The 25325-nt window shown below is 41.3% G+C and overlaps 1 protein-coding gene across 2 annotated transcripts; it reads right to left on the reverse strand.

The window, feature by feature from the left end:
- Positions 1-1768: 1768 nt before the first annotated feature.
- Positions 1769-18434, reverse strand: Thbs1 (thrombospondin 1). 2 transcript variants are annotated; one of them, XM_048793386.1, is made up of 22 exons: positions 18280-18434; positions 17587-17688; positions 16751-17310; positions 15825-15900; positions 15349-15548; positions 15129-15251; positions 14067-14160; positions 12135-12308; positions 11451-11627; positions 10948-11121; positions 10577-10704; positions 10311-10463; positions 9685-9903; positions 9099-9206; positions 8256-8415; positions 7995-8113; positions 6297-6531; positions 5882-6109; positions 5443-5714; positions 4938-5035; positions 4695-4834; positions 1769-3824 (listed from the first exon to the last, which is right to left on the reverse strand). In XM_048793386.1, the coding sequence occupies exons 2-22, from the start codon at positions 17651-17653 to the stop codon at positions 3817-3819; spliced, it is 3513 nt and encodes a 1170-aa protein (XP_048649343.1). In that variant the 5' UTR covers positions 17654-17688; positions 18280-18434; the 3' UTR covers positions 1769-3816. The 2 variants fall into 2 exon arrangements, with proteins under 2 accessions (XP_048649343.1, XP_015336329.1); XM_015480843.2 differs by having other exon boundaries at positions 15349-15551.
- Positions 18435-25325: the final 6891 nt, after the last annotated feature.

Raw genomic sequence — 25325 nt, forward strand, 5'->3', positions numbered from 1 at the left:
AGGGGGGATAGTAGAGGATAGGAAAGGCAGCAGAACATAACAGACACTAGTATGGCAATATGTAAATCAATGGATGTGTAACTGATGTGATTCTGCAATCTGTATATGGGGTAAAAATGGGAGCTCATAACCCACTTGAATCAAAGTGTGAAATATGATATATCAAGAACTATGTAATGTTTTGAACAGCCAACAATAAAAAAAAAAAAAAAAAAAAAAGAAAAAAAAAGAAAAAAAAAAAGAAAAGGTATTTTTTTTTTTACTAAGAATAGCATTTTAATTTTAATTTTGAGATGCCTTCTAAGCCTATTTTCCCCAGAACAAGATAAAAAGTACAGAAGACAAAGAGCCAATTCATTTTTGGAATAAATTTAGGAACTTAAATTATTCAATTTTTCTATACGCAACTCTTTAACAAAAACTACTGGTACCACCTTAATTGTAAATTCTCATAGGACTTAAAAGTTTATTGCCCTTCAATCCAACTCTCTTGAAACACGTGACAATAAACTACCTTTGGAGGAAAAAATCCTATCATCTTGGTAATAACATAATTTTATTTTTTAACAAGTCCTTTATTCCAAGTATAACTTGCTGGCTTGGAGGTCAATTTTGGAGTGAAATGGAATATGCCTGAAGAAAAGCTTGTTCCCAGCTACTTTTCTGTCTCAACCTGGTATTCTCAAGTCAATTTTGCTGTATTACCTACATATTAGAATTCTCTCCCAGGACTTCATTTGTTGAACTTCTCTGAGAACAAATGGTTTTATGTTTCAAATAATTATTTCTTTCAGATCAGTTTTCCTAATTACACAATTATTACCAACACTTCTTAGTTCCTACTTCCTTACCTTGGTTCTATAAAATGATTTGGCAATTTATACTTATATATGATCATTCTACCTAGACAGATGTTTTTAGAGCAAGAGAGAAAATGAATGAGAGAGGAAGACTTATTTTGCTAGCCAATTCCGTCTAGTGGTTAACAGACCTCAGAGCAAGACCTTTAATCTTACTTACAAAGTTTCCTCTTTGATTCATTTTTATTAAGACTGGAAATTAATTGGTCAGTATTTCACATTCATGATTAACCCATCCAGAACTCAAGGTATGCTTATTTTAACATGTTGGCCTTCTCTTCACAAAATAATTTGATATTTACACACACATTTATGCATTCCTTCCAAATTTTAAATTTCTCTTTAGTCATCTGTTTTTGACCAAAGAAAGATATCATTCTCTAAAAGGTGGTATCTATAACACTTAGCTCAGCTTTTCAAAGATAATTCCTCCCTCATACACACTTTCATCTGAAGCTACTCCATGACCTGTGATCATTGCCTACCCAGTGCCGCCATCCATGAGTCAGGAAATGGATTTGCAAGAGGTACATGTGCTTCACAGCTGTTCGTCTTTTTTATTGTCCTTCTTAGAAATAGATCTGGACTTTGAGAAGGATTCCATATATGACACCTAATGATATTAATGATAATATGAAATTGTATTCCTTTTGGGGTCCAAGACTTAAAGGTTGTCTTTTATGTTTTTAATGTGGTAGACTAATTTATCATTTTGTTCTTTTATTCCACAAATATTTATTCTAAACTTAGTCTTGAACAACTCAAGTCTTTTTAAATCATATAGGAACTGTGAATGTTACTATTGTTTACTGTAATTTCATTTTGAGTATGTTATATTGGTTTAAGAATGGCATTTACCCATCTCTCATAATATAAAGCCAGCAGAGAATAAACATGGATACAGTAAGTATAAATATAAACTTCCATGTGATTTATTGTTGTTCCTTTACATAAGAAACAGTAATATACAAGTTACACTGCTTTAGAATGTAAAATGGATAAAAATGTGTACAAAAAAGCACATTCCTAGAAAAAGTTATTGGCAAATAGTAAAAACTGGGGAGTAAAAAGCAAAAATCAAAACAAAATAAAACAAAGAAAAGAGCAAAACCAACAATTCTTCAATTCAGTGTGCAAACATATAAAAATAGAAATACTAACTCTATGGGCAGTATTTCCTGATAAATTATTTAAATAGCATATCTACACAATCTGAGATATCTATTCCAATGGCAATGAGAAAATAATTTATAAAAATAAAGCAATGATATACAAGATGATAGAAAAAAAACACAACTTTCAGAAATTGTATTTAACATTTCAATGCTATTTCCTTACTGGGAATATTTTTTTCTGCAAAGAATTTTTATACTATGTACAACATTGACTTTTTTAGGTACTACAGTAGCTTTAAGTTTGTTAGACACTTAAACTCTTTCTGCTTGATCCCAAAATTCTTTACTCAGTCACACAACAAATGAGGTAATATTTGTATATAAGTTTCACCTTTGTCATTTCTTTCTCTTTTGGAAAAATGAAAAAAAAAATAGGCGTATGTTTTTATTCTCCCTGGAAATAGGCACAAAGGATGGGATCTCATGGCTTTTTTTGCAATCCAAAATACTTGCAAACAGACAACCAGAAATTCTTGGAAAGACAAAACAAAGAAGAAAGAATTCTAAATCATTCACTCTAAGCACAAAGTGAAAAGGCAGCTCGTTGTGCTGATTTTCCATGTGCCAGTTTTAAAGAGGTTTGCTGATAAATCTCAGCTACCTGCTCTCAAACATTTTCCATATGAAATCTTATTCCAGGTAGAACAGAGTTAATAAATAATCTGTATTTACAATCTTACAGTCATGAAGACTTCTAACAAAGATGATATGGATAGTCCTTACACTACTTCCTGTTCCACAAATAATCTTTCAGACAGATCCCCCAGAATAGGTATAAAATAAATATTTTACACTGTAAAGCATTTGTTAAACAACAACAACAACAACAACAACAAGCCCAAGAAACTATAGTCCAAAAGAGAATTGAAAAACTCCATGGTAATTCAGGAAGATAGAAAAGGAATGTTTTAGTTAGATTGATAATAATTTTGTGCCTTTCTAACCATAAAAATATAAGCACAGCTGTCCCTCCTTTGGGAGGCAGCTAGAGCTCACTGAGATGGTAGGTTTTCCTATTTTCTGCTACATCTGCACAAGATACATCTGAAATAAAACCAACAATTTCAATGTGACCAGGCAGTGGCAGCCAGTACTGCCTTGCACTTCTGACACCCTGTTCTGGCCACTACAAGTGATATGTTAACGGCGGGACCAGGGAGGAAGTCCAGAGTCTTTCCCTCCCTGCCCTCCTTCTATTTGAGTGCCTATTTACGTGGTTAACCAGCTAACACTGGTCAGCATCATGAAATCCAGCAATAGTCTTTCAATCCCCTGAAAGTGATTTAGTACCGAACATGTAACAGTTCCTCCATATTTTCTTCATACCTTTGTCTGTTGGGTATGCACCCTCTCCTAAGTGCTTTGGCCCTGCTCCCCCTGTTCCTAAGGGAGTATGTTGGGGTGGTTTTGTTTGCTAATTCTAATGAGTCCTCCCTTCTCTGACATGCCTGAAAATGCTGCTGAGTCCATTACTCAGAGATGGCCTTGCAAAGCACCGGCTCTGGGACAAAGCAGAGTGGAGCAGGCACCATGCCAACTGAAGCAAGTAGATGCTTTTGCTTTTTTGAAAGCAAACCAGAGTTAATTGTTTATATTCTTGGAAGATGTCTCTCATTCATTGGAGGCAGGTCACATGTTCTAGGAGTTCACACCAATGCAAGCAGAGAAAAAAAAAAAGGAAGGCAAGGAGAAGTGATCCTGGGGTTTGCTTAAGCCCTTGGTTCTAGAAGGTGCAGTACCAGCATTGGTTGTGATCAGTAGTCTGATCAACAGCTTGATGATTAGGAATCTGTTAAATGCATAAACAAATACATAAATGAAAATTAGTAAGGGCAAAATCATCTTAACAGTTAACAGATTAACAAGACAGAGATAGCTATAATTTTATAGTGACAAAAAGCATTCACATTTCATTTCCTTTGCCGACATTGATGCCAGGAGACTGACATAGCATGGCCTTCCAGAACTTGTGTTATGCTTTCTAAGGCCTTCAGTGTTAAAAGTTTAGGAGTTTTGTTTTTAAAATATACGCTCAAAAATTCTATCACAAGCTAAGTATTTTTGGAGTACTATCAACCATCTTTCTTTACTCTTTATAACTGATGCCTTTGATCTTGTAGGCTTCAGGCCCTGGCTCAGTATTTATAAGCACTTATTTTGTGGTAGGTTCAACACTGGTCTCAGAGAGAGCTTAATCAATCACTGAAAAAATAAGGAAGATACAAAACTAAGGCTAATAGTGAAAATTAATTTAGCATGCTGGTATGAAGATGAAACTCCTTTTCCCTCTCTGTATACAGGGACAACTGTGATGGCATGAAGAAACCCATAAGCAGAGTGTGAGATGTGTAACATACAAAAATTTAAAGAAAAATATTAATAAGGTGTCAGGTGTCCAGCTGCTTATCTATAGTTTACCTCTGCACCATGTAGAAAGAGCACAGAGATTGCTAAGCAAATTCATATTGTTAATAAGGACTCAGGATTTCACTAGCCACAGTTCATAAGCATCATTTCATTTTTAGCACTGTGTCTTCCAAAGCAAAATATAAATAACCCTGCCCCTAAAATAGTCTTTAAATCAGCCTCTCCCAACTCAACATCCTGTTAATTTGAGTTAGATATGTCAACTGTACATTCGTTGCAATGTCGTTCCTACCTCTACATTCATATTTCAGGTCAGAGAAGAACACCATTTCTTGAGAGAAGACAAACAATCCTAGCCGACCACCAGCATAGGTTTTGTCATAGATGGGTCCTGAGTCAGCCATGATTTTCTTCCCTTCATACATTATCACTCTGCAGGAAAAATAGACCTCATTAGTGACGAGGCTCCTTTTTGTTCTCCTCCTCCTTGACTATCAGTATGACTGGAAGTGAAATTTAATCAGTGCAATCTTACCTAATGAAACCTGTCTTTGGCCTGTGGCTGAGACGCCATCTGTAGGCAGTGAAATCTTTCCAGCCTATGTGACGAGGGTCATGCCACAGGGTGCGCACCTGGAGGAAAAGGAAAAGAAAAGGTTGAAACATAGCTCTATCAGGAGATTTATATTTTGTTCCATAAGAAACAGTGCTTGAAAGGCACCACAGTGACCTAGATTAGAGGGCTGTAGTGTAGGATTTTCCCCAAGGCTTCTCTCCTTGTATGCCATTCAATGAATATAAAGCAGAAAGAAATCAAAGGAGTTTTTGTTTGAAGAGGCTGAAACTGCCTTTGGATTTGAAGAGTAACAGCAAGCTTCTCTCCCATGTACTATTATGATTCTTCAAAGCAGGACTTAATGCTTTAGTAGGTGATGCTGGGAACTTTACATCTAAGACTCCCCATTGGGAATCTTGGCCAAAGCACAGTGTTCCCAGTACTAGTCAAGAACCCATCCCTTTTGAAGGGTGTCACTTCTTACCTGGCCAGGGGTGTTTCCTGTGTGCCACAGGGCATTTCGTAGGTGCTCGCCAGGCCCTGTGGTAGAGTTCACAACTTTTACTGAAAGGCCTGAGTATCCCTGAGCCCTTGTAGGGTTGGTGTCCCAGTAGGACTGGGTGACTTGCTTCCACATAACAACATAGAAGCGGCTGCTGGACTGGTAGCCAAACACAAATCCAGCGTAGTCATCATCCCTTTCAGTGTTGATGAAGAAGGTGCCACTGAAATCCACGGCATTAAACTTATCAAAACCTGGAAGACAAGGCCAATCCAAGTTAAAAACTGCAGCCTTCATAAGGTTCTCATTTATGTTCCCAGATATCCTTAGTGCCCATGGGGACATGTCCAACCACCAGAGTTTGTATTTGCTTCTTTCCCATGTATGTCTTTACCTCTTGGTGTAAGAACTCACTACTCACCTACAGCAAGTCCAGGATCACAGTTGACAGTCTGTACGAGCTCTTTACCCTGATGGCGGACAACCCAGTTAGGGTCATTTTGGGATGTCCCTTTGGGATCTAGAGGAATCATCTGGAATCGGCGAAAATCGGTCTCACTGATGTCAACATTCTCAGGACAGATGTCATCAACGTCTGGCACATTGTCATGGTCAAAGTCATCTTTGCAAGCATCACCTCGACCATCACCTAAGGTCAGAAATACAAAAGGGCTTAGTGAAATTCTGAAATGTTGTAATGGGTGGTAGAATTCAATATCTTGTCAAAGTTGACATTTAGTCACTTTGTCCTCTCAAATGTATTCATCTTTGTTTTTATTTTCTCCATCCAGTCATGATGTCAGTTACCCTCTTAAAAAATAACTATGCTCACTTACCATCAGAGTCCTTCTGGTCAGGATTGGGCACCAGCCTGCAGTTGTCCCTGTCATCAGGAATGCCATCATTGTCATCATCATGGTCACAAGCATCTCCCTTGCCATCCTTATCATGGTCAGCCTGGTTAGCATTGGGCACGTAGGGACAGTTATCTAGATTATTCTGGTGGCCATCTTCATCAATATCCTGATTGTTGTCACAGGTGTCTCCAATGTGGTCAGAGTCAGAGTCCAGCTAAAAAAAGAGACATAAAAGGAGGGTAAATCAAAGTATTAATCCCCAATGTTAAAGATGACATTAATGCATCTATAACAGGGAAAATTCTCCCATATTTGACATGGCCTGTGCTTTTCATGTTTATTTTTTTACTACTACAGAAAGATATTACTATTAACCATTAAGTTTGAAAAGTGTTTTTCTTTTTTAATCTTTGTTTTTATATGTAAAATGAGAAATAATATTTAAATTTTTTTAAATACAAAACTTTCTAACAGTTATTTAATCATTAAGGTTGGAATGTAATGTTAACTGCTTACATATTAATGTTAACTGAAATCTTCTGGGTACATTGGTAATTTCCCATTGAAAGTTTCAGTTGTAAAATAGTTGACAGGTCAACTTCTCTCAATCAGAAAATAACGGAAACATGGCACTACTTCCTCTGCACATTATCTCGGTAATGTGTAGGAGAGATCAATTATTTTTTATTTTTAAGATATTTGGTTTTATATATCTATAAGAACTGTCATCTATTGGCTTAAAGTAAAACTGAGTTTTTTCAAAACAGATTTTTCTCAGAGTACTTAGCATTATTCAATATGCATGAAATGCTTAGGGACTGTTTGTATACAAACTAGAATTTTTCTTGCAAGTACTTATGCTCTTCATTTGTAAGATTTTTAATATGATGCTTGAAATTTGTTTTAAAATTTATTATAACTTGATAAAGCTTTAAAAGATCAATAATTTAAAGGGGGAAGCTGGCTTTCTCATTTCTTTTACTGTATAAAAATATTACTGCTTTTGAAAAGCTGATTTCTAAACATCTAGAACAATGCATTTTGGGAGGGAAAAAAAGTCTTCTCTCAACTTTTATTCCTTGAAAATAATGATGGGCAATTACACACACACACACACACACAAATACTTTCAGACAAGAAACCTATTTTGTGTTTAATGTCTATTTGTAATCCTTCCTAGTATGGATGAAAGATGATCTGTTTGTAATTTTAGATACTTTGGGAAAATAAGAGGGGTTTTCTCCAGATTTTGGAAGTATTTTTAGTTTGATGATTTCTTATAGCTAGATTATATCATAAGCCATGAAAATAAATTTTATTTTATTTCTGGACATTTTACCCTCTTACATATGATAAATACTATTGTATGATTGTTAGTCACAGGTCTTTGCTTTGTATAGTTTATCTTAACAATGGTAGATAATGCTGAACAAGTCAAGTGGCCTTTCTTACAGGAGACAAGATTGAAGTTACCAGACCTTCTCATTAAAGATCTGTGGAACTCTGCACAGGGCTCACATTAGGAAATGTTTACATGAGTACACTACAGCAGGCTCGAGAGAATTTTGAGCATTATGACAATGAAAGAGTTTGACCTCTATTAAATTCATTGTTTCAAAAGCCCAGCAGGGGACATTCCAATACCTTACTGAAAGACTCTAAAAGGAGTCCACCTACCTGATCTGGATTGTGTTCCAGGGGGCAGTTGTCACACTGATCTCCAACTCCATCCATATCAGTGTCCTTCTGGTCCACATTGTAGACATATTGGCAGTTGTCTCGTTCATTGAGGATACCTGCAGAGAACAGGGAGCATGTTAAGAACTAGACTCTGCAGCCATGGACATTTCAATACTAACAGTCATGATGTAAGTTTAAGCTGTGTGAGTTTTCTGTCACCTTCAGGCTCACTGATCCAGGGTGCGGGGGGTACCTTACCATCTCCATCAATGTCTGCAGCGCAGGCATCTCCTTCACCATTGTTGTCTGTGTCTGCCTGGTCTGGGTTATGGTTGTAGGGGCAGTTGTCACAGCGGTCTCCCACATCATCTCTGTCATAGTCATACTGGGCAGGGTTGTAATGGAATGGACAGTTGTCCTGCAAAGAGGAGAATGGAGCACTTTATAGTGTTGCCTGGGAAACTCAGCCGAAGCCTCCAAACACATGCACAATATGTATCCAACTGTAAAATTCTTCAAAAATTATCTTCTACTTAGGGGATATACTGAGTACTCAGTATAAGTAAAATGATCACTACAAAAATTAAAAGACAGGACATAATGAATGAAAATGGTGAAGAATGGATTGCTATTGTTTATACATAAGTGAGATGTAAGATATAACCTCAATATCTTAGTTCTCTGTCTACCCAAAGTAGATTTTACTGTAATTTAGGTGACATTTGAAATGATTCTTGGGAACAAAGTGTCATTTGTGTATGCTGCAGTCTCTCTCAAATGAGGGAGAAAAAGTTGTGATAAAAAATAGAACCCTTGGGGCTGGGATTGTAGCTCAGTAGTAGAGCGCTCGCCTAGCATGGGCGGGACCCGGGTTCAATTCTCAGCATCACGTAAAAATAAAAGGCATTGTGTTGTGTCCATCTACACCTAAAAAATAAATATTAAAAAAAAAAAAAACAGAACCCTCATTTAAAATTTCTCTCGGCAACATCTATGTCCTCAAATCATTGAGACATGATGGATAATTCCTAATTAAGTATCAATTTCTTGAATTCTAAAGTGTTCAAGGCTGTTGTTGAACAGAAACTATTTTGTCTTTACCCTGTCATCTGGAATTTTGTCATTGTCGTCATCATCATCACAGGCATCACCAACTCCATCCTTGTCATAGTCTTCCTGCCCTGAGTTGGGAAGGTTGGGGCAGTTGTCCTAGGAAAGAGAAGACACACATTACAGCTATAGTTTGCATTCAATGCTCATCACATGCTCGAGGAACTGCACCAAGATATTCCAAACAGGAAAAGAATGGAATACTGCCCTATAACAGCATACACACAATTTTATGGGAAGGCTAAAATGAAATGTTTTCTTGGGGGATGGATATATACAGTTGGTATTAGTACTCTAGGCTTTATAGATACTGTGAATACAAATCATACTCTGCTGGTATTTATTACAACAGTGAACATTTTTTTTGGACAAAAGAATTGACTATGGGGCACAATTGCCAAAATAGTCTGTTCATTCATATTCTTGGCACCAAATACTAATGACTTTTAATGCCCTTCTGTCTTTGGGAGATTTAATCTTTCCATTTCATTTTCAAAGTTCCAATATTTAAAATTGCTTAGCATGTTCCTCTGAACAGGGTCTTCTTTTGGGTGGTCCATGAGGAAAGCTGGCTCACCTTTTTGCAGTGGTACGTTGCATTGGCCACACACACCAAGTCCTCGTTTGGCCAGCCATCCAGGTCTGTGTCCTCCCCGCAGATGATGCCATTGCCAGCATATCCAGGTTTGCACTCACAGCGGTACATGGGGTCACTGTAGTGGCCCAGGTAATTGCACTTGGCATTCTTGTTGCAGTCATGTGTCCCATCTGTGCAGGGGTTTCGGGGCTTGCATACCTGAGGGTACACCATCCTGTTGTTAACATGGAGCTTTCAAGAGTTCCCAGCTATAATGGAAATAACAGCCTAGATCCCAATCATCTCCAAGTAGACAGAGACCCCACTGGAAGAATGTAAGATACTTCTGTCCCTTCCCATTCTCTCTCAGGGTTTCCAGGCTTTAGGCAAATGTTACTTTATATTTGGTTTTCTTGAAATTGCTCAGCATGACCATTTGCTCACAACTTCTTTCAGAACAGCATTTTCAACTATAGTGGCTATTAAGTTTTCCTTCTAAAACTAGAATGTGTACTTACTGCCCTCCCATTTTTATTCAGGGAATGAAATTTCACTCCCCCCTTTGCTAGTTGTTTTAGTCAAAGATAGCTCTCTTTTACACTGGTCTGCTAGTCCAGCTACTGTACCTGTTTGTTGGCCATGGCATGCTCAACACCTCGCCCAAAGGGCTGTGAGCCAGTGAAGCGTGGAGGGCAGGGCAAGCAGTTATAGCCAGGGTCTGTGTTCTTACATCTGTGCTCCCCATTGTGGCTGAAGCAGGCATCAGGCACTTCTTTGCACTGTGGAGGAAGTACAGGTTTGCTTAACATTTAGAAAATGCTGCCTTAAGAAAGTGCTGGGACAAGTTAGCTACTTTCCTATATCTAGTGACTCAGAGCCATCAGTTCCTCACCTCATCAACATCTTTGCACTGGATGCCATTTCCACTGTAACCAGGAGGACAAGCACCACATTTCCAGCTGCCATCAGGATAGCTAGTACACTTGGCACCAGCAAAGCAGGGATTGGATAGGCACCCATCTGATACAAGGGAGAGAGAATTGGTTGGTTTAAGCTGCTGTTATTGTCATGGCAGCCACTTAAAAAGCAATACAAAAGAAGACACTGTCCCTCTGCTACTGATAACTTGAAGATTATATTGTGCTCCTACATTTTAGAGTAACCAAACCACTCAGGACCAATCAAAGCTGGAACCCAATTGAATGCTGACTGAAGCACTCAGTAAAATTAAAAGGTCCTAGGGTGATTTTGTCCTGGGCTCACCAATTGGACAGTCCTGCTTGTTGCAGACTTGGTTTTCTGTCACATCACCAATGCAGTCTTTGCCTCCAAACTGGGGCATGGGGTTGTTGCAGAGCCGGCTACGTTTTTGCACCCCTCCTCCACAGGTGACAGAACAGATGTCCCACGGTGACCAGGGACCCCAGCCTCCATTGACTGTAAAAAAAAAAAAAATGAATCATACAAAAATAAAGGTCAGTTTTCAAATGTTCTACCTGCCATAGCAGACTCCCTTAAGCTTATTTGAAAAACTTCTGCCATCCTGACACATGGAAAGAATGTTTGGAAAGAGGGTGAGTTTGAAATGGTGTTCTTTCTATTTTTCATTAAAAGAAGCTGAGCATGCAGGACTTTGCTTCTGTTTGTTTCTCTAGTAAGTAACCTTCCCCCTTACATGACCCACTGGACTGGAGGCTGCAGACACCAGGCAACCAGCTGGGCAGAGCTGCTGCTCATGCGCAGCCCCTGGTCAGGCTCTCACTTACTGGGGCAGGCGTCTTTCCTGCAAGCTTTGGTCTCCCGGGCTTCGCCTTCACATGGTTTCCCATTCATCTGGGGGCTGGGAGAGTTGCAGAGCCGAATCCTTGTGATCACACCATCACCACATGTCACAGAACAAGATGACCACGGGGACCAGTGGCTCCAGCTGCCATCCTGTTTAACTAAAGTACAAAGCTGTTGTCACAAATGGTGCTGGTTTGGAGCTAGATATATAGAAGCCTAGAGCATCCAGAAATATTTCCAGCATATGGTCAATAGCAACTAAAACTAGTGTATGGTACAAATTGGCTCTTGGCCACATATCCAATATCAACATGGAGCTATATCTACCAGGGACAGATAACATGTAGCTATCTCTGTGGGTTGTCAATAACCTAACATTTACAGGGTACTTACCATGAGCCAAGCTCTATGCTTTTTTCTTTATATACATTATCCAAATAAAATGCTTAAAATAACCTTAGCAGGAACTATTACTACCCCTAAGTTGCAGATGAGGCAAGGGCTGTAGGGAGGATAGGTTGTGTTCAAGGTGCAGAGATAAGTGGTAGAACTAGGATTCAGATCCCGAGATTTCTAAAACCTGTGCTCTAAGGCTCCATACTGCAGAGTGACTCTTGGTGATGACAAATCAGACTTCCCTATCCCTAAGTGGCCAAGATGCTTACATCTCTTGTCACACTCCTGAATGTGGCAGGTCCGTGTCTGGACTGAGGAGCCCTCACATCGGTTGTTGAGGCTGTCACAGGAGCGACCGCGTTGCTGAATTCCATTGCCACACGTTGCAGAGCAGGAAGTCCACTCTGACCATGGAGACCAGCCATCATCTGCAGAGTCGCTGGCTGCAGGGGAACAGAGATTGGTTAGTACCAGATGATTAGGATGAGCTGTTCTTTAGACAGCTGTTTAGGGCTATTCATTTGCCAGAGGGTATAGAACAATATACTTTTTTTTTATCCACTTGGCTTTATTGAGATATGATTAGTAAATAAAAACTGTTTATATTTGATGTATACATGTGATATTTTGATATATGTATACATTGTAAAGTGATTACTACTGTCAAACTCATTCTCACTTCACATAGCCACCTTTTGTGTGGTGATTTAAGGTTTTCTCTTAAAAAATTTCAAATGTACAATTCAGTTATCTTAACTATAGACATCATACTGTACATGAACTCTCCAGAACTTAATATCAAGTGGTATAAAGCTTCAGTTATGTAGGATGGAAAGCAATATATTTCTTAGGCAACTAGGTGAGGCCCTATGGATGAGGATCTTTGGGCTAATCAGATGCTTTGACCAAGTCAGTACAGCTGAGACTTCTCAGTGTTATGTTCTATTCATTACTTCTTCTTTTCTCCTTTTGGAGCATTTCAGATGAGTTTTCCTTCACTGACTTAAGATATCCCACAGGCATTTCCATTCTCAGCTTTCTAAGAGTGCTGGAGTTTGGTGCAGGTGATAGGAGTCATTTTTGACTGTCAGAGAAGCCCCAGACCATGCGACAGACAAGCATGAAGCAGTTGGGTTGCTGTTGGCTCTGGCTCTAATTTGGCCATGAGGTCAGTCAATTTGTTGATATTCTCACCCTAAGCATGTGGAGCCTTCTTTGTACATATTTTCACAAGAGGAGAATGTGTTTGTTTATCTTCTGTCCAGGCACCAATGACTACAATCACATCTATCTATCTCAGAAGACAGAGAACTTGTTTTCTTTTGCCATCAGTTGGAAATTTTCCTTGCAATCCCTCATTAAAGTTCAGAATACTGCTAGTCTCCATCCAGCTTTGTTCCCTGTAACCCACACCTTGAGTGCATGCTGAACAAAAAGAGATATATCCATGGCCACTACTGGGACTCCTGGATGAGAATGGTTGTTCTGAGTTGTGGTCCATATATGCAGAGGTGTGTAGAGGTAGGGGTAGGTGTGTGTGTGTGTGTGTGTGTGTGTGTGTGTGTGTGAAGGGCAAGTGCTACTTTCCTGTCTTCTTCCTTATCTTTGTTGTGATGAATCACTTTTATGACTTGTACCTATTACATTAAATATCATCTCAGCAAAGTGATTAATTTATATTGGCAATAAAAACCAGAAATAAGGTGCCATGAAACAACACAGTGCCTAACTTCTTTTAGGGCCCTGAAACTCAAACTGATGTTATTCTCTATCACTGCAGATAACACAGGCAGAATTTTTAGACCCACTTTAGTCCAGTGTTCACACCACAAACCTGTTGATTTCTTTAGTTAACAACTTTTTCATTACCTCTGAGGTTAAATTCTAAAAGAAGTCAACTTAGACCTATTGCTGCTACATATCCATCTCCTTTCCTCAAAGCATACACTTAAAATCAATAAGCTAAACCAGGATCATTACTGCCTATACCATAATCCAGATGAGTATTTAAAATTTTGTCATAATGAAGTTTTGGGTTCTATGCAGCAGCCAAGCTGTAGGTTAATCAGTTGTGCAGCAAGAAACAGAATGAAAATATATGATGGAGATGGGATTGGGATCCAGTGTTGTGCCCAGCTATCTAGGGTGTATTAAAATTGATCTAGTCACTAAAGAATGGTTATGCCATTTTAGGAACTTACGCCAACACCGTGGGCAGCATTCTCCATCAGGAACAGTGGCATTTGAGCAGGGCATAATGGGACAGGACACCTTTTTGCAGATGGTGACTGAGTTCTGCAGGGTAAGAGAACAAGGGGAAAACAGGCTACTGAGCATATTGGAGTCAGAAGTTTACAATGCAGCATTTCCATTACAAGCCACAACATGCCAAGGCTGTAAATGCTCTAGTGAAATGGTTTTAATAGAAGATCTGTCTGTTGTATTTGCAGCCACCAGTATTATATGTTCTAGTGCTAGTTGCTTGTCTCTCCAAGATTTTTTTAATTGCTACTCAGGCATGAAAGTTATAGTACAAATAATTTATATAAGGGGAAATTGACAAATGTTATGGGTCAAAATCTATATCTAAAGAATTCCCAGATGACTTTTTAAATTTAATCCATCCTTAGGGGGAAAAGAAGAACTATGAACATTTCCCTCTCATCCATAGATCTTGCTTTATATTATATTGGAGAAGAATGGGCATTTAAAGAAGTTGGCTCCCAACCTCAGTAATCTGTGATTTGTATTAGCTTTACTTTGCTCGATAACCTAGATAAACCCCAAACTCACTGCCACTGGTGTGGGGACACATGCCAGCAGGCAGTGCCATCTGAGCCAAGTAGGTAGTGACATCCTACCAATGTGGGGCTATGTGATTTGGACAACAGTCAGTACTGTGTAAAAGAACCTCTGTGCCAGAGCTGAATACAAATCAGGGTTGGGTAGGGGGAGGAATGTTTTAAGGAGGTTAAATTTACCTGACATTCAACACTTATTCTTTGAAGTAAATCAGCTAAATTATTCAGATGTCTAAGTAGATTTGTTCTCCTAGATATTTAGCCTGGGGTAGAATTAAGACTTGATAAGACTTCTGAGAGTTTAAAGAAGAATTCATAGATGTCATAATTGTATCTCAAAGAAAAGACCATTGTGGTAATCAGGTCATGGTACTTAAAAAGAACTTGTGTGGCCACTAGGTATTTCCTGAGAGTGTGTTTTTAAATGATCAATTCTTATTTTAGTTTGTGACCATCCCTTACCTGACAGTGACACTCAGTGCAGCTATCCACAGTCCATTCCTCATTATTCCTATACTGAATCCCATTGTGATAGCAGAGTGCAGGCTTCCTCAGTTCATTGGCCAGCACTTTGTTCTCTTCCGTCTAAGGAGGGAAGAACTATTGTTAGTGCTCAGCCTCATTTGGGGCCATCTCTGATGGACCTTCAAGGGTGAGTGGGCTGGGAGCAGAGGCCACTGACCACTTTGTGGATGCTGTCCTGCAATGTGGTCACGATGGTGCGCAGGCCCCTGAGTTCCAGGACCATGCTGGACAGCTCATCACAGGAGATGCCACAAATAGCTTGCAGGTCCTTTGTCTTGTGGCCAATGTAGTTGGTGCGGATGGCAGGGCTGGAACCATTCACCACATTGTTGTCAAGAGTGAGGAGGACATTTGTAGCTGCTAAGAAACAAAATGAAAAAATAATAGAAGGGCTTCAGACAGATGATCTCATCAGCCAGCCCCTTGAGTTCATAGCTGTAAGACTTTTCATGTGAGACTAGGGATGCAGGAAGAGGGGATGTGTGGAATACCCATCAAGATCACTTTTGTAAACCTCTTAACTATGTTACCTAGGGTAAGTTATGCACAAATACTTTTGCTTGGATTTCTCGGTCTATCTGTGATGGAATTCCCCTTATTTCCTCATATCCCCTAAAATAGAGGGGTACTCACCACTGGAGCACCCTTTGTTCCTGAGGATGTCTTCTGGTGTGGTTCCAAAGACAAACCTCACATTCTGCAGCACCCCCTGTGGGCAGAGGACATACATTATTTTTGGATGTTACACGTGGGGTTGGGCTGGGGGTAGGGAGACTGTCTCTTTATGTTAGAAAAAGCACACAACAGCTTTTTCTTAAAAAGAGAAAGTTTAAAAGAGTTCCATTTCAAAATCATTATGTCAAAATAGCACACCAACATAAATTGCCAAACAACTTTAAAATCTTAATTGTGTCTTCTGCCAAGTCTTCAGCATTTTATAAAGAATTAAGTTATCAGCTAACTTGGGCACACAGGAAATGAAATCTGATACTAAACCCAGAGGATTTAGTATCAATAATGACACTCTGGTGTCAGAGTTAAATGTGGGAGTTCAAAGCCACAGTTGCAAAGATCTAGAAGATAAGGGAAGGAAGAAGCTATAGCAGCAAATAACCACTATTTGAATTTTTGATTCCAGACTGGCAGCAGATAGCAAGGTGGTACTGATTTTGCTCATACAAAGTATCCATTTCACACCTATTAAAATTGGTGGAATGCATTTGAATAAATTATTTTCTTTGGAGCATAAGCAGTGTCTAATGCTTGAAGAGGGATGTTAACAGAAAAGGCTTTTTCCCAGGCCACCAGCATTGGCATCTGCATCACCTGCTACTAGTTAGAAATGCAAATTCTCAGGCCCCTATCCAGATCTATGATTCTGAAACCCTGGGGGTGGGAGGGATCAGTATGTAATTTAACTGCACTGCAGGGGACTCTGGCACTCCTTAAGTTTGAAAGCTGTTGTTTTAGTCTAAGGGCAGTATTTCCTGTAGCTCTTGAGACAGGTCAGCAGACTAACAAATGACCCCACTGACCAGGGCTCCAAGAATAGGACTCACCTGAAAATTGTCATTGACATCTCCCTTTGCAATGCGGAGCCTGGCGATATTGGCCAGGTCCCTGGTAAATATGTTTTGGATGGGGACATCCAGTTCAGCATTCTCCATCTTCTCACAGTCGATGTACAGCTGGGCCCTGTCTTCCTGCACAAATAGGGTGATGGTTTTCCACTGGCCAGTGGCCAGAAGAGCTTCTTCCACAGACACTATCTGTTGATTCCCCTGAACACTCAGGCTCAGGTCCAGGGTGCCTGCTTTGCCATTGGAGACCACACTGAAGATCTGGCCAGAGTGGTCTTTACGTTCCACAGCCAGCAGTGTGCCCCGGGTCTTCTTCATCTGCCTCAGGGAAGCCAGGAGGAGGAAACCTTTGTCTGCCCGCACAGCATCCACTAGGTCTTGGAACTTGTCATCAGGCACAGGGGGGATCAGGTTGGCATTCTCAATGCGGAAAGCTGGGCTGGATGGGTCAGGCCCCTTCACCAGCCGGCGCCCAGAACCCCTGCGGGCAGCTCCAGTGAGTTCAAAGATGTCAAAAACACTGTTGTCTCCCCCAGACTCTGTTAGACAAAAGAGGACACAATAAACTTTTTAGGCTGGGGCCAGGGGTAGAGGGCTTGTCTCTGAGCGGGTAGGACCAGAGGGACAGAGTGAAAACTCCTGGCAACCACTGCAAGAACTGAATAAACACCATGATCAGAGGGAAGCTGCATCCTGATATTCAGTCAGGGCTCAGCAGTGAAACAGCAGGGCAGGAAGCATGGAAGAAGATGCGCCTGAACTAGCCTGCACCTCTTCCTTTTCCCCCTCCCACTAAAGGGATCACAAGGACTCACCTGGAATTCGGTTGGTGTCACACACGTGCAACAGGAACAGAACAATGAATCCCCAGGCCAGCCCCATGGTGGAGCTATTTGTGCCCAGCAGGGAACCTGTAGCTGAAAGCACAAGAGCCCAGGGTCAGAGACCAGCTAAGTAGGGATGGTGGGCAAAAATGGTGGGGGTAGGGGATGGGCATGGGGCCAGAGCCTGGACATCCCTCTGTGGCCCCACATTTGTTGGAATGAAGGACAACAGGATTTACTTTCCAGAGAGCAGCACACACATAAAATAAGAGAGCCCTGGAGCAGGGGATTGTAGTGTTCAAGTATGAGAGGCACAAAGAGCAACAGTCTGGGGCTTCTCCTTGGAAAGTCGAGGGTGAACAGCAAGACAAGGAGATGTAGTTTGGGGTACAGGGAGGACACCAGGAAGTAGAAACCTAGAGGACTGATGTACAGGTTCAGGGGGGATTAAGAGAATGAAAAAAATTCTCGGGGTGTCTTAAGTTTGTGAATGCCAAGGCTGGAGAGGATGGCTCTGGAGCCGTCCCATGAAAAGATTACCCCCAGTAGCTGGCGGGGCAGGACAGGACAAGCAAAGGGGGAGAGTAGGATATCCCTGACTCGTTCTGACCGGCTGAAGGCGGGGGGCTTGAGGTGGATGGCCAGGGCAGCACTGTTGCACTGCAGGCGGCCGATGTGGCTTACCTGTGTGGGCGCAGTGGCTGGAGTGCGGCAAGGGCAACAAGTCCTGAAGAGGCTCCGGGGCAGTCGGTGCGCCTGGGGAGAATCCGGAGGAGGCAGGAGAGCTCCGGGAGAGCTCGCAGAAGCCCGAACTCGCCGGCTGGCTCTGGGACAGTGGCTGCAGAGGCGGAGGAACCGCGCGCTTTTAAAGGGGCGCTCACATTCCTGGGGATTCCTCTGGCCAATGGGCGGCTGCCGGGCAGGAAGCGGGAGGGGGGCCAGTCTGGGTTCCTCTCTCCGCCCCGCCCCCTGCTGCCTGGCGCGCAACTTTCCAGCTAGAAAGTGAAGGGGGAGGCAGAGGTCGGGGCACACGAGCACTGGAACTTCTCAGAAAAATAGGTGCCCGCCCACACAGCCTTGGCGCACACAGCCTCAGCACTTAGGCTCTTGCGCCACGCGGGCCTGAGGCTTTCAGCGTGAGCATCCTGAGCAGCGACGCACCTTTGGCGACCTCCAGAGACCCTAGGGGGCGGGGTGGGGGGTGCTTTTAGACAAACTCATCTCCTTGAGTGCCTGGGCAGTGGCTAAGAGACACCACTATGAGATGGAGACCGTTTTTGTTAAAAAAAAAAAAAAAAAAAAAAAAAAAAGAAGAAGAAGAAAAAAAGAAAGAAAGAAAAGAGAAAGAAAGGCTTAATGGGGTAAAAGGGACCTCGAAAGGACCAGTCAAAGAATTTGCCTATTGGGGAGTTCTTGACCTTCATCCATCCATCCCTGTGGTTTGGGGAACCACATGTCTCCCGTACTCCGCGCTACTGCCCTGGCTCGCACGCGTGCCCTCGGCCCGACCCTCGAAGGGAGGCAGTAGGGTGTCGCGTCGGGCGGGCTGGGCAGTGTGCAGGCTGGTCTTCCCTGCCACTGTCCACGGGGCACACTTTCCAAGCTTTTCCCAGTTGCTGCGGCGCTTCCACAGCTTGCCGCTTGGGAGCGGTATGCGTATTCTGATCAAGGGCTCCTTTCTAATTGGGGAATTTTAAGGAAACAAACTCATATTCAGTTTCCTCAAGCCAAAACTGAAATTGTGTCTTGAAAAACAGTTTTTGTGCCCACTCGTGCTTCTTAACGTGACTCCTGGTTGGACAATTTGCAGAGCCAGATGGCTCCAGAGTCTTAAACTATTTACAGAACAGACTAGTAGAGCAATAAATTACACTCTGCCTATTATTTTATTGCCCTTTTCCCTTCCTAAACGTTCTTTTCATTTTTCAGCTCTTGAAACCAAGGTGTGGGTTGCATTTCTGTAGGCACACACATTGCCGTGAGTGCTGCTGCCTGATGCTTCTGTCATTGAAGTCTGGTCTCCAAGCCACTGTCCCAAGCCAGCATGACTCCAGCTGCCTGGAATTCCATTCATCTCTTTGGGAAGGGACGTCAGCGGCTGTCAATTCCCTGCTAAGGTCCTTGGCTATCAGGCTGGCCCTGAGACCAAGAAACAGGTAGAAGCATCACCAAATAAGGACCTCATCACAGGCAGACTGGAGTTTGGGGGTGTCAGAGGCTTCACTTTCCTTCTTGGCAGTTACACCTGCCAGGACTCCCAATTGCTGAAAACACCCACGACTTTATGTTCATCAATAACAATTTCACTTTTCTTGTGTGGGAGTGTTGTGTGATAAGGGGTGTGTGTGTGTGTGTGTGTGTGTGTAGGGGTGAGGGTTATAGGGTGAGGGTTTTCTAGTTGCTCAATATACACATCAAGTGCTTCTAGAAGATAAGTATGTTCCTAAGACTTGTTTGTTTGTTGGGTTTCCGATGGTGAGAGGTAGGAATAAAAATTTCTACTGGATGATTAGTCAAAGCAGATTCCTGTCCTGAAAGTCATGGGTGATGATTCATCCACACAGCACTGCATATTTCAGACTCAGCAGCCTTGCATGTCCTTCCCTTCCTGCTCCTTTCCCAGAATCCCATTTGCTCTTTGAAAGGTGATTTGTTTCTTTCTACTTGTCACTAATTCTTCCTGATACTGTGTACTTAGAACAGTTCCTGGAGGGATGGCCAACTGATGGCCTGGGCTTCTTAGGTCCTTTTGAGGATTTTGTACAGATCTGATGAGGGCTTGAATTCATAAGAGGCCCACAGAAGCAGGATGCATCTTTTCTTGCATAGAGAGGTCATCTCCCCCAGGCTCAGCTACACCAATAAAATAGAATAAATTCACTGCCCCTTGAGCTCATACCACCTCTACCCAGGGACTGCTTGTAGGAATGCCTTAGGAGTTGTCTTGGAGCTTGGCTTCTTTCAACTCTTATTTTTGACTTTCTGAACCTTTTAATGTTCTAGTTCATATATGGCCCAGAATCACTGGACTACTCCCCATTTCCCTAACCAGCTATATTGTTTCACATAGTTATCCTTTAGCTCTCTAGGTAGACATGGTGGTGGACTCCAGAGCATTGTACCTCTCCTGCCAGAATGGAAGCAACACAGGAGAACTGATTCAGTGTGAGGTGGGTAGAAATATTGGTTTAGGTTCACTGCCTCCTCCCTCTCCTTGCTTCCCAACCAACGACTGACTTGGGAATGGCATGTGACCTAATCCTGGTCAATGAGAGCTTTACTAAAGGTTTCTGGGAAAACTTTTTTTTTTTTTTTTGGCTTTAAGAAAGAGTTGCATGAAATCACCTTTTCTCCACCTCGTGAAGACACCTGCAGGAGTATTGCTAAGCTGTGTTTGATGCTTCTAGCCACTAGGTTTTGAGTCCCAGTCAAACCAGGCAATGTTGGAGAAGAAAGAACAGAGATGGAAAGAACCTATGTGTGGAATCACATTTTTGAACTGCTAAATCTACCAACCCTAAAGGCCATCCTACCTCTGGGTGTCTTTGGATATGTGCTTATTATTTAAGCCAGCTGGCTATTGTTTTCTGTTAGAAATGTTACAAGTGATATCAGTTCTTTTTCCTCTGTCTGGATTCCCTTTCTGCTCAGACTTGACTTGAACTCTTCTTACCTGTTTAGGATTTAAGAAATAAGGATATGTCATAGGCTAAACATTTTATAGTCTCTTCATCTATATTAGCAAATGCTTTCCAGGAAAATTTTACTGTTCACGCTCCTAATGGCATTGGGGAGCCCTTTGCCCTTCTCCTTTGCCAGCAGGCCACTCTGGTCTCAAACACTATTCACTGCTGACTAGCAAGAGTGAGAATTATTTGATTCCACTGTATATAAAGTATATCCTTCTTTTGGAAGACTTACTTTGAGATAGAGTCCGGTGGGTTCACAAAGAAAAAATTACTCAGTGAGCTGATCCTGTGGGAAGGAACTGGGAAATCCACTTGCAAAAAAAAAGCAAGGATATGGTGACAAGTTGGGAAGAGGAGGTGCTGGGATCTCAGGCTGGCCAGAAGATGTAAATGGGGAAAATTGTCCAAAAAGTGAGCAAAACAGGCCCTTCATATGTGATCACATGCCATCTTTGGTAAGAGCCCCTTTAGTACACGGGATAATGGGTGTGGGGTGAATCAGGGCTGCTGGTGTTTGAGAGTAGCTGCTCTGACTCCCCCTGCATCACTTTTCTCTATTCAGAATTTGTCCTTTTTTTTTTTTTTATCTTGGTAAAGGATACCATCCTCTGAGGCATCAGTAAATATAGGCTAGTTTGGGTTTCAGTGTGGAGACCTTCTTTTCAGGTGTTTGCTATGTCATAAGGTGACACACCACACATGCAAAGACTTACTTATATGTAAAGGGTGGGAGCTGGGAAATTGTCCATGTGATTTGGTTTGATGAGTCCAAACTATATCTCCTGCCTAACAGCTTCTTCTCTCTTTTTCAGTTCTTGAAATTCCTCCAAAAATGAAATGATGACACCCCCCCCTTTTTTTTTTTGCCAGAAGGAGCCATCTAACCCAACCATTCAGTTAACAGGCAAAGAAATTGGTTCAAAGAGATGACGTGACTTAAAGAAGTTCATAGAGCCTGTTGGTGCTATATTAAATATAGAAAACAACCTTGGAGTCCTGACTTCCAGCTCAGAGTTGTTCTCTTTATATCATTTTATTCATGAGAGTCACTTCACGGGGATAAAATGTTTTAGTATTAAAAATCCACAGAAATGTTTACTAGTTTTCTTGTTAAAAGCAGCGTATGTGCTCAACATGTGGAGGAGAGGGACACAGGGAAAGGTGAGGAAGTTAGGAGATCAAGGGGGAGGAAGCAAAGAGGCAGCAGAGAGTGGTCATTGCTTCTTGACTGAAGGCCAACCTGTGTTCTCCTATTCTTTCCTCAAAGAGACGCCCAACTTTCCCAGCCCTCCGCCTTTCGTTTGAGTTACTGAAACACTTAGTATTGCTCCTGGGAGGAAGCTATGTTCTGGTATGATGTTGGGAGTGCCAGTTGCCTTAGAAGTGTGCTATTGTTTCAGATGTACCCAATGGAGCATCACTTTTAATTCTCAAACAGGCTTTATGCCATGGGAGGCAGTCTGAACACCCAAGTTTCTAGGCCCTATGAAACAATACTTTATTCAGCCCAGCACCAACCAATTCTTTCTTATAATGAGATATTAGAAGTTCCACCTATAATCGAGGGTCCCAGGGAGCTCCTTGCTCATGGGCAAGGGCCACACAGAGAAAAGTACAGACAAATTAGTTTTCAGGAGAGGAGAATGTGCCTTAATTCTTCATTTTTTTTCTTATTGAGGTTGTAAAGATGTTGATTTCATTATTTTTACAAAAGATGTGGAGCAAGAGCAGCATCTTTAGAAATAATGGAGGATTTCCTTAGAGTGAGGACTATAACCCACTGGAGTAGGCTATGAAATGTTTTCTGGATGTTCCCGCTGATAGTATGGATTATGTTCCTCTGGAATCCTAGGCTAGGTGTGGTTTCATTCAGTGACTTGGAGATTCATTAAGTGACCTCCAGAGGTCTTTGACAATAAGGAAGTCAATGAGTCTGCAGATCTGTGAAACTATGGAGTTTCCAGAACTTCTGTGACAGAGTTTGCTTCTGAGGCTGATTAAACACATTTCCCCCTAAAAAATTTAACTTTTTTCGGGTCTGACGTGTTACTTTGTACCACCCATTTTTGAACTCTAATTTTTCAAATTTTCTCAATAGTCTTCGCATGTGCAGTCCAGATTAAGTGATATTTCTAAGTTTTCTATTATTTTTGGAAGAAAATAATATTTTGGAATATTTATTTTATTTAAATAAAATTTGGAAGAAAATTATGAGTGTCAGTTAAAAGAGTAAGGCAAGCAAACATAAAGAAAAACCCAAGTTTTTCTGAGAAGTGTTGGGGTTGGGTTAAAAATTTTAAGATTGATTATGACATGGAGATTGGCATTCCCTTTAAGTCTGGATGAAAGACTCACATGCCACTGGAAAATGTGGACAGCAACCAAATGGCTGGGTTACAGGGCATTTGTTTACAGTGCTATCAGTCTCTTGGGAGGTTGATTATCCCCATTTCCCTTTTTTTCATAGTGAGATCATGACAACTTAGATTTTCCAGAATGGAGCCAAAAGAATTGTCACTCTTTCTAATTTAAGAGGATGAGTGTATAGTCTGAACAATCTTTTAATTTTGTTATGACACTGGTGATAAATATGACTGCCTCCAGGAGAAGAAGGAGACTTCTTCTTTTTTAACTTTCTGGCTGATCCTTTCCCACCTTTTTTTCTTTAGTCTTTTTCTTTCCCTTCTCATTTCCCCTTTTGTTTAATCTCTTTAGTCCCTTTCTCCATCTTTCCTTAGTCATCCTCCTCCTTTCCTTTCCTTTCCTCCTCTTGCTCCTCCTCCTCTTTTTCTTTCTCCTCTTGCTCCTCCTCCTCTTTTTCTTTATCCACTTCCTCCTCTTCCGTTGCCTTCTCCTCCTCCTGTTTTTCTCCTTCTATTTCCCTTCTTCATCACTTTAATCATCTCTTTAAGGTGATATTGAGGAGGAAATTCAGTAATATATGCAAAGAACATAGTTCAGTTATTTAGTGACCTAGGGTCCACTTGCTGGAGTTCAAAGTCTGGACTTTCCTCAGAACTCTGATCATCCCTCCATCCCTCTTTGTCCTAAGACCCAGCAGAAGGTATCGCTCTACTCAGTGTTTCCCTTGGCAGTTTGTTCATCCCTCATACCGGTACCTTGAGCCTCATGGCCTTATTGAATTTGGTAGTTTGAGTGTTGGATTTGGTGGAAGAATGTCTAGGAGGGCAAAGATGGATTTACCAATAAGTTGATGAAACTTGAACTTCAGGGCCCCTCACATGCCTGGGTTTCTTACAAGGTTCTAGATGGGCCCTAGAGATGTATTTATTTATTTGGCAATATTTGCAAAAGCAGGATTTGTTACCTATAATTGATTAAATCCACGGACTTTTCCATTTTACCTTGTCTCTGTTGCTCCTCCTCATGTTGGAGTTACAGTGACTCCAGGCACTTTCTGGACCCAAGGGATGTAGTAGAAAAATGTATCTATGTGATCTGCACTCACTCCTATGTACAGAGAAGTTATCTTTGTATGAGTCTTCTTATTGCCCACTTGGTGTCCTCACCTGAAGGTGCAGGGTTAGAGGTGGACTGTTGGGTCCTATCAGCCTGGAGTGACTGACACTGGGTACATATGAGTAATGGAGGAGAGGGAAGGTTTTAAATGCATGGAAGTGTAAAATCCAATGCTTTATTTTTCCAGATTCTGTGGTATTTATTAGTTTTTAATTAATTGAGACTTTTCTCATTTTAAATAAATAACAATTTTACCTAGTTTTGAATTCATGATTTTATATTATTTGTCTAAAATATTTCCTGAATTGTATACATTTGAGGCACACCACCCTGAAGTTTCCCCTGGAGGAGTGGGAGAAATAGAGAACAAAGAGGAGGGGATATATATAGAGAGAGAACTTTAGGAGTCTCCTGGGTCTGTGAAATCAGAGATGTAAAGTGACAATCTGGGCTGGGGCATAGGACTTCCATATTGTGCTGATGGGTACATATGGTAGGCATTGGAAAGTGGCCTCAGAACACTATAGATGCAGGCATTTCTATACATACTGGAATATAAAT

Source organism: Marmota marmota, unplaced genomic scaffold (genome assembly GCF_001458135.2).
Source record: "Marmota marmota marmota unplaced genomic scaffold, marMar, whole genome shotgun sequence".
Lineage (NCBI taxonomy): Eukaryota > Metazoa > Chordata > Mammalia > Rodentia > Sciuridae > Marmota > Marmota marmota.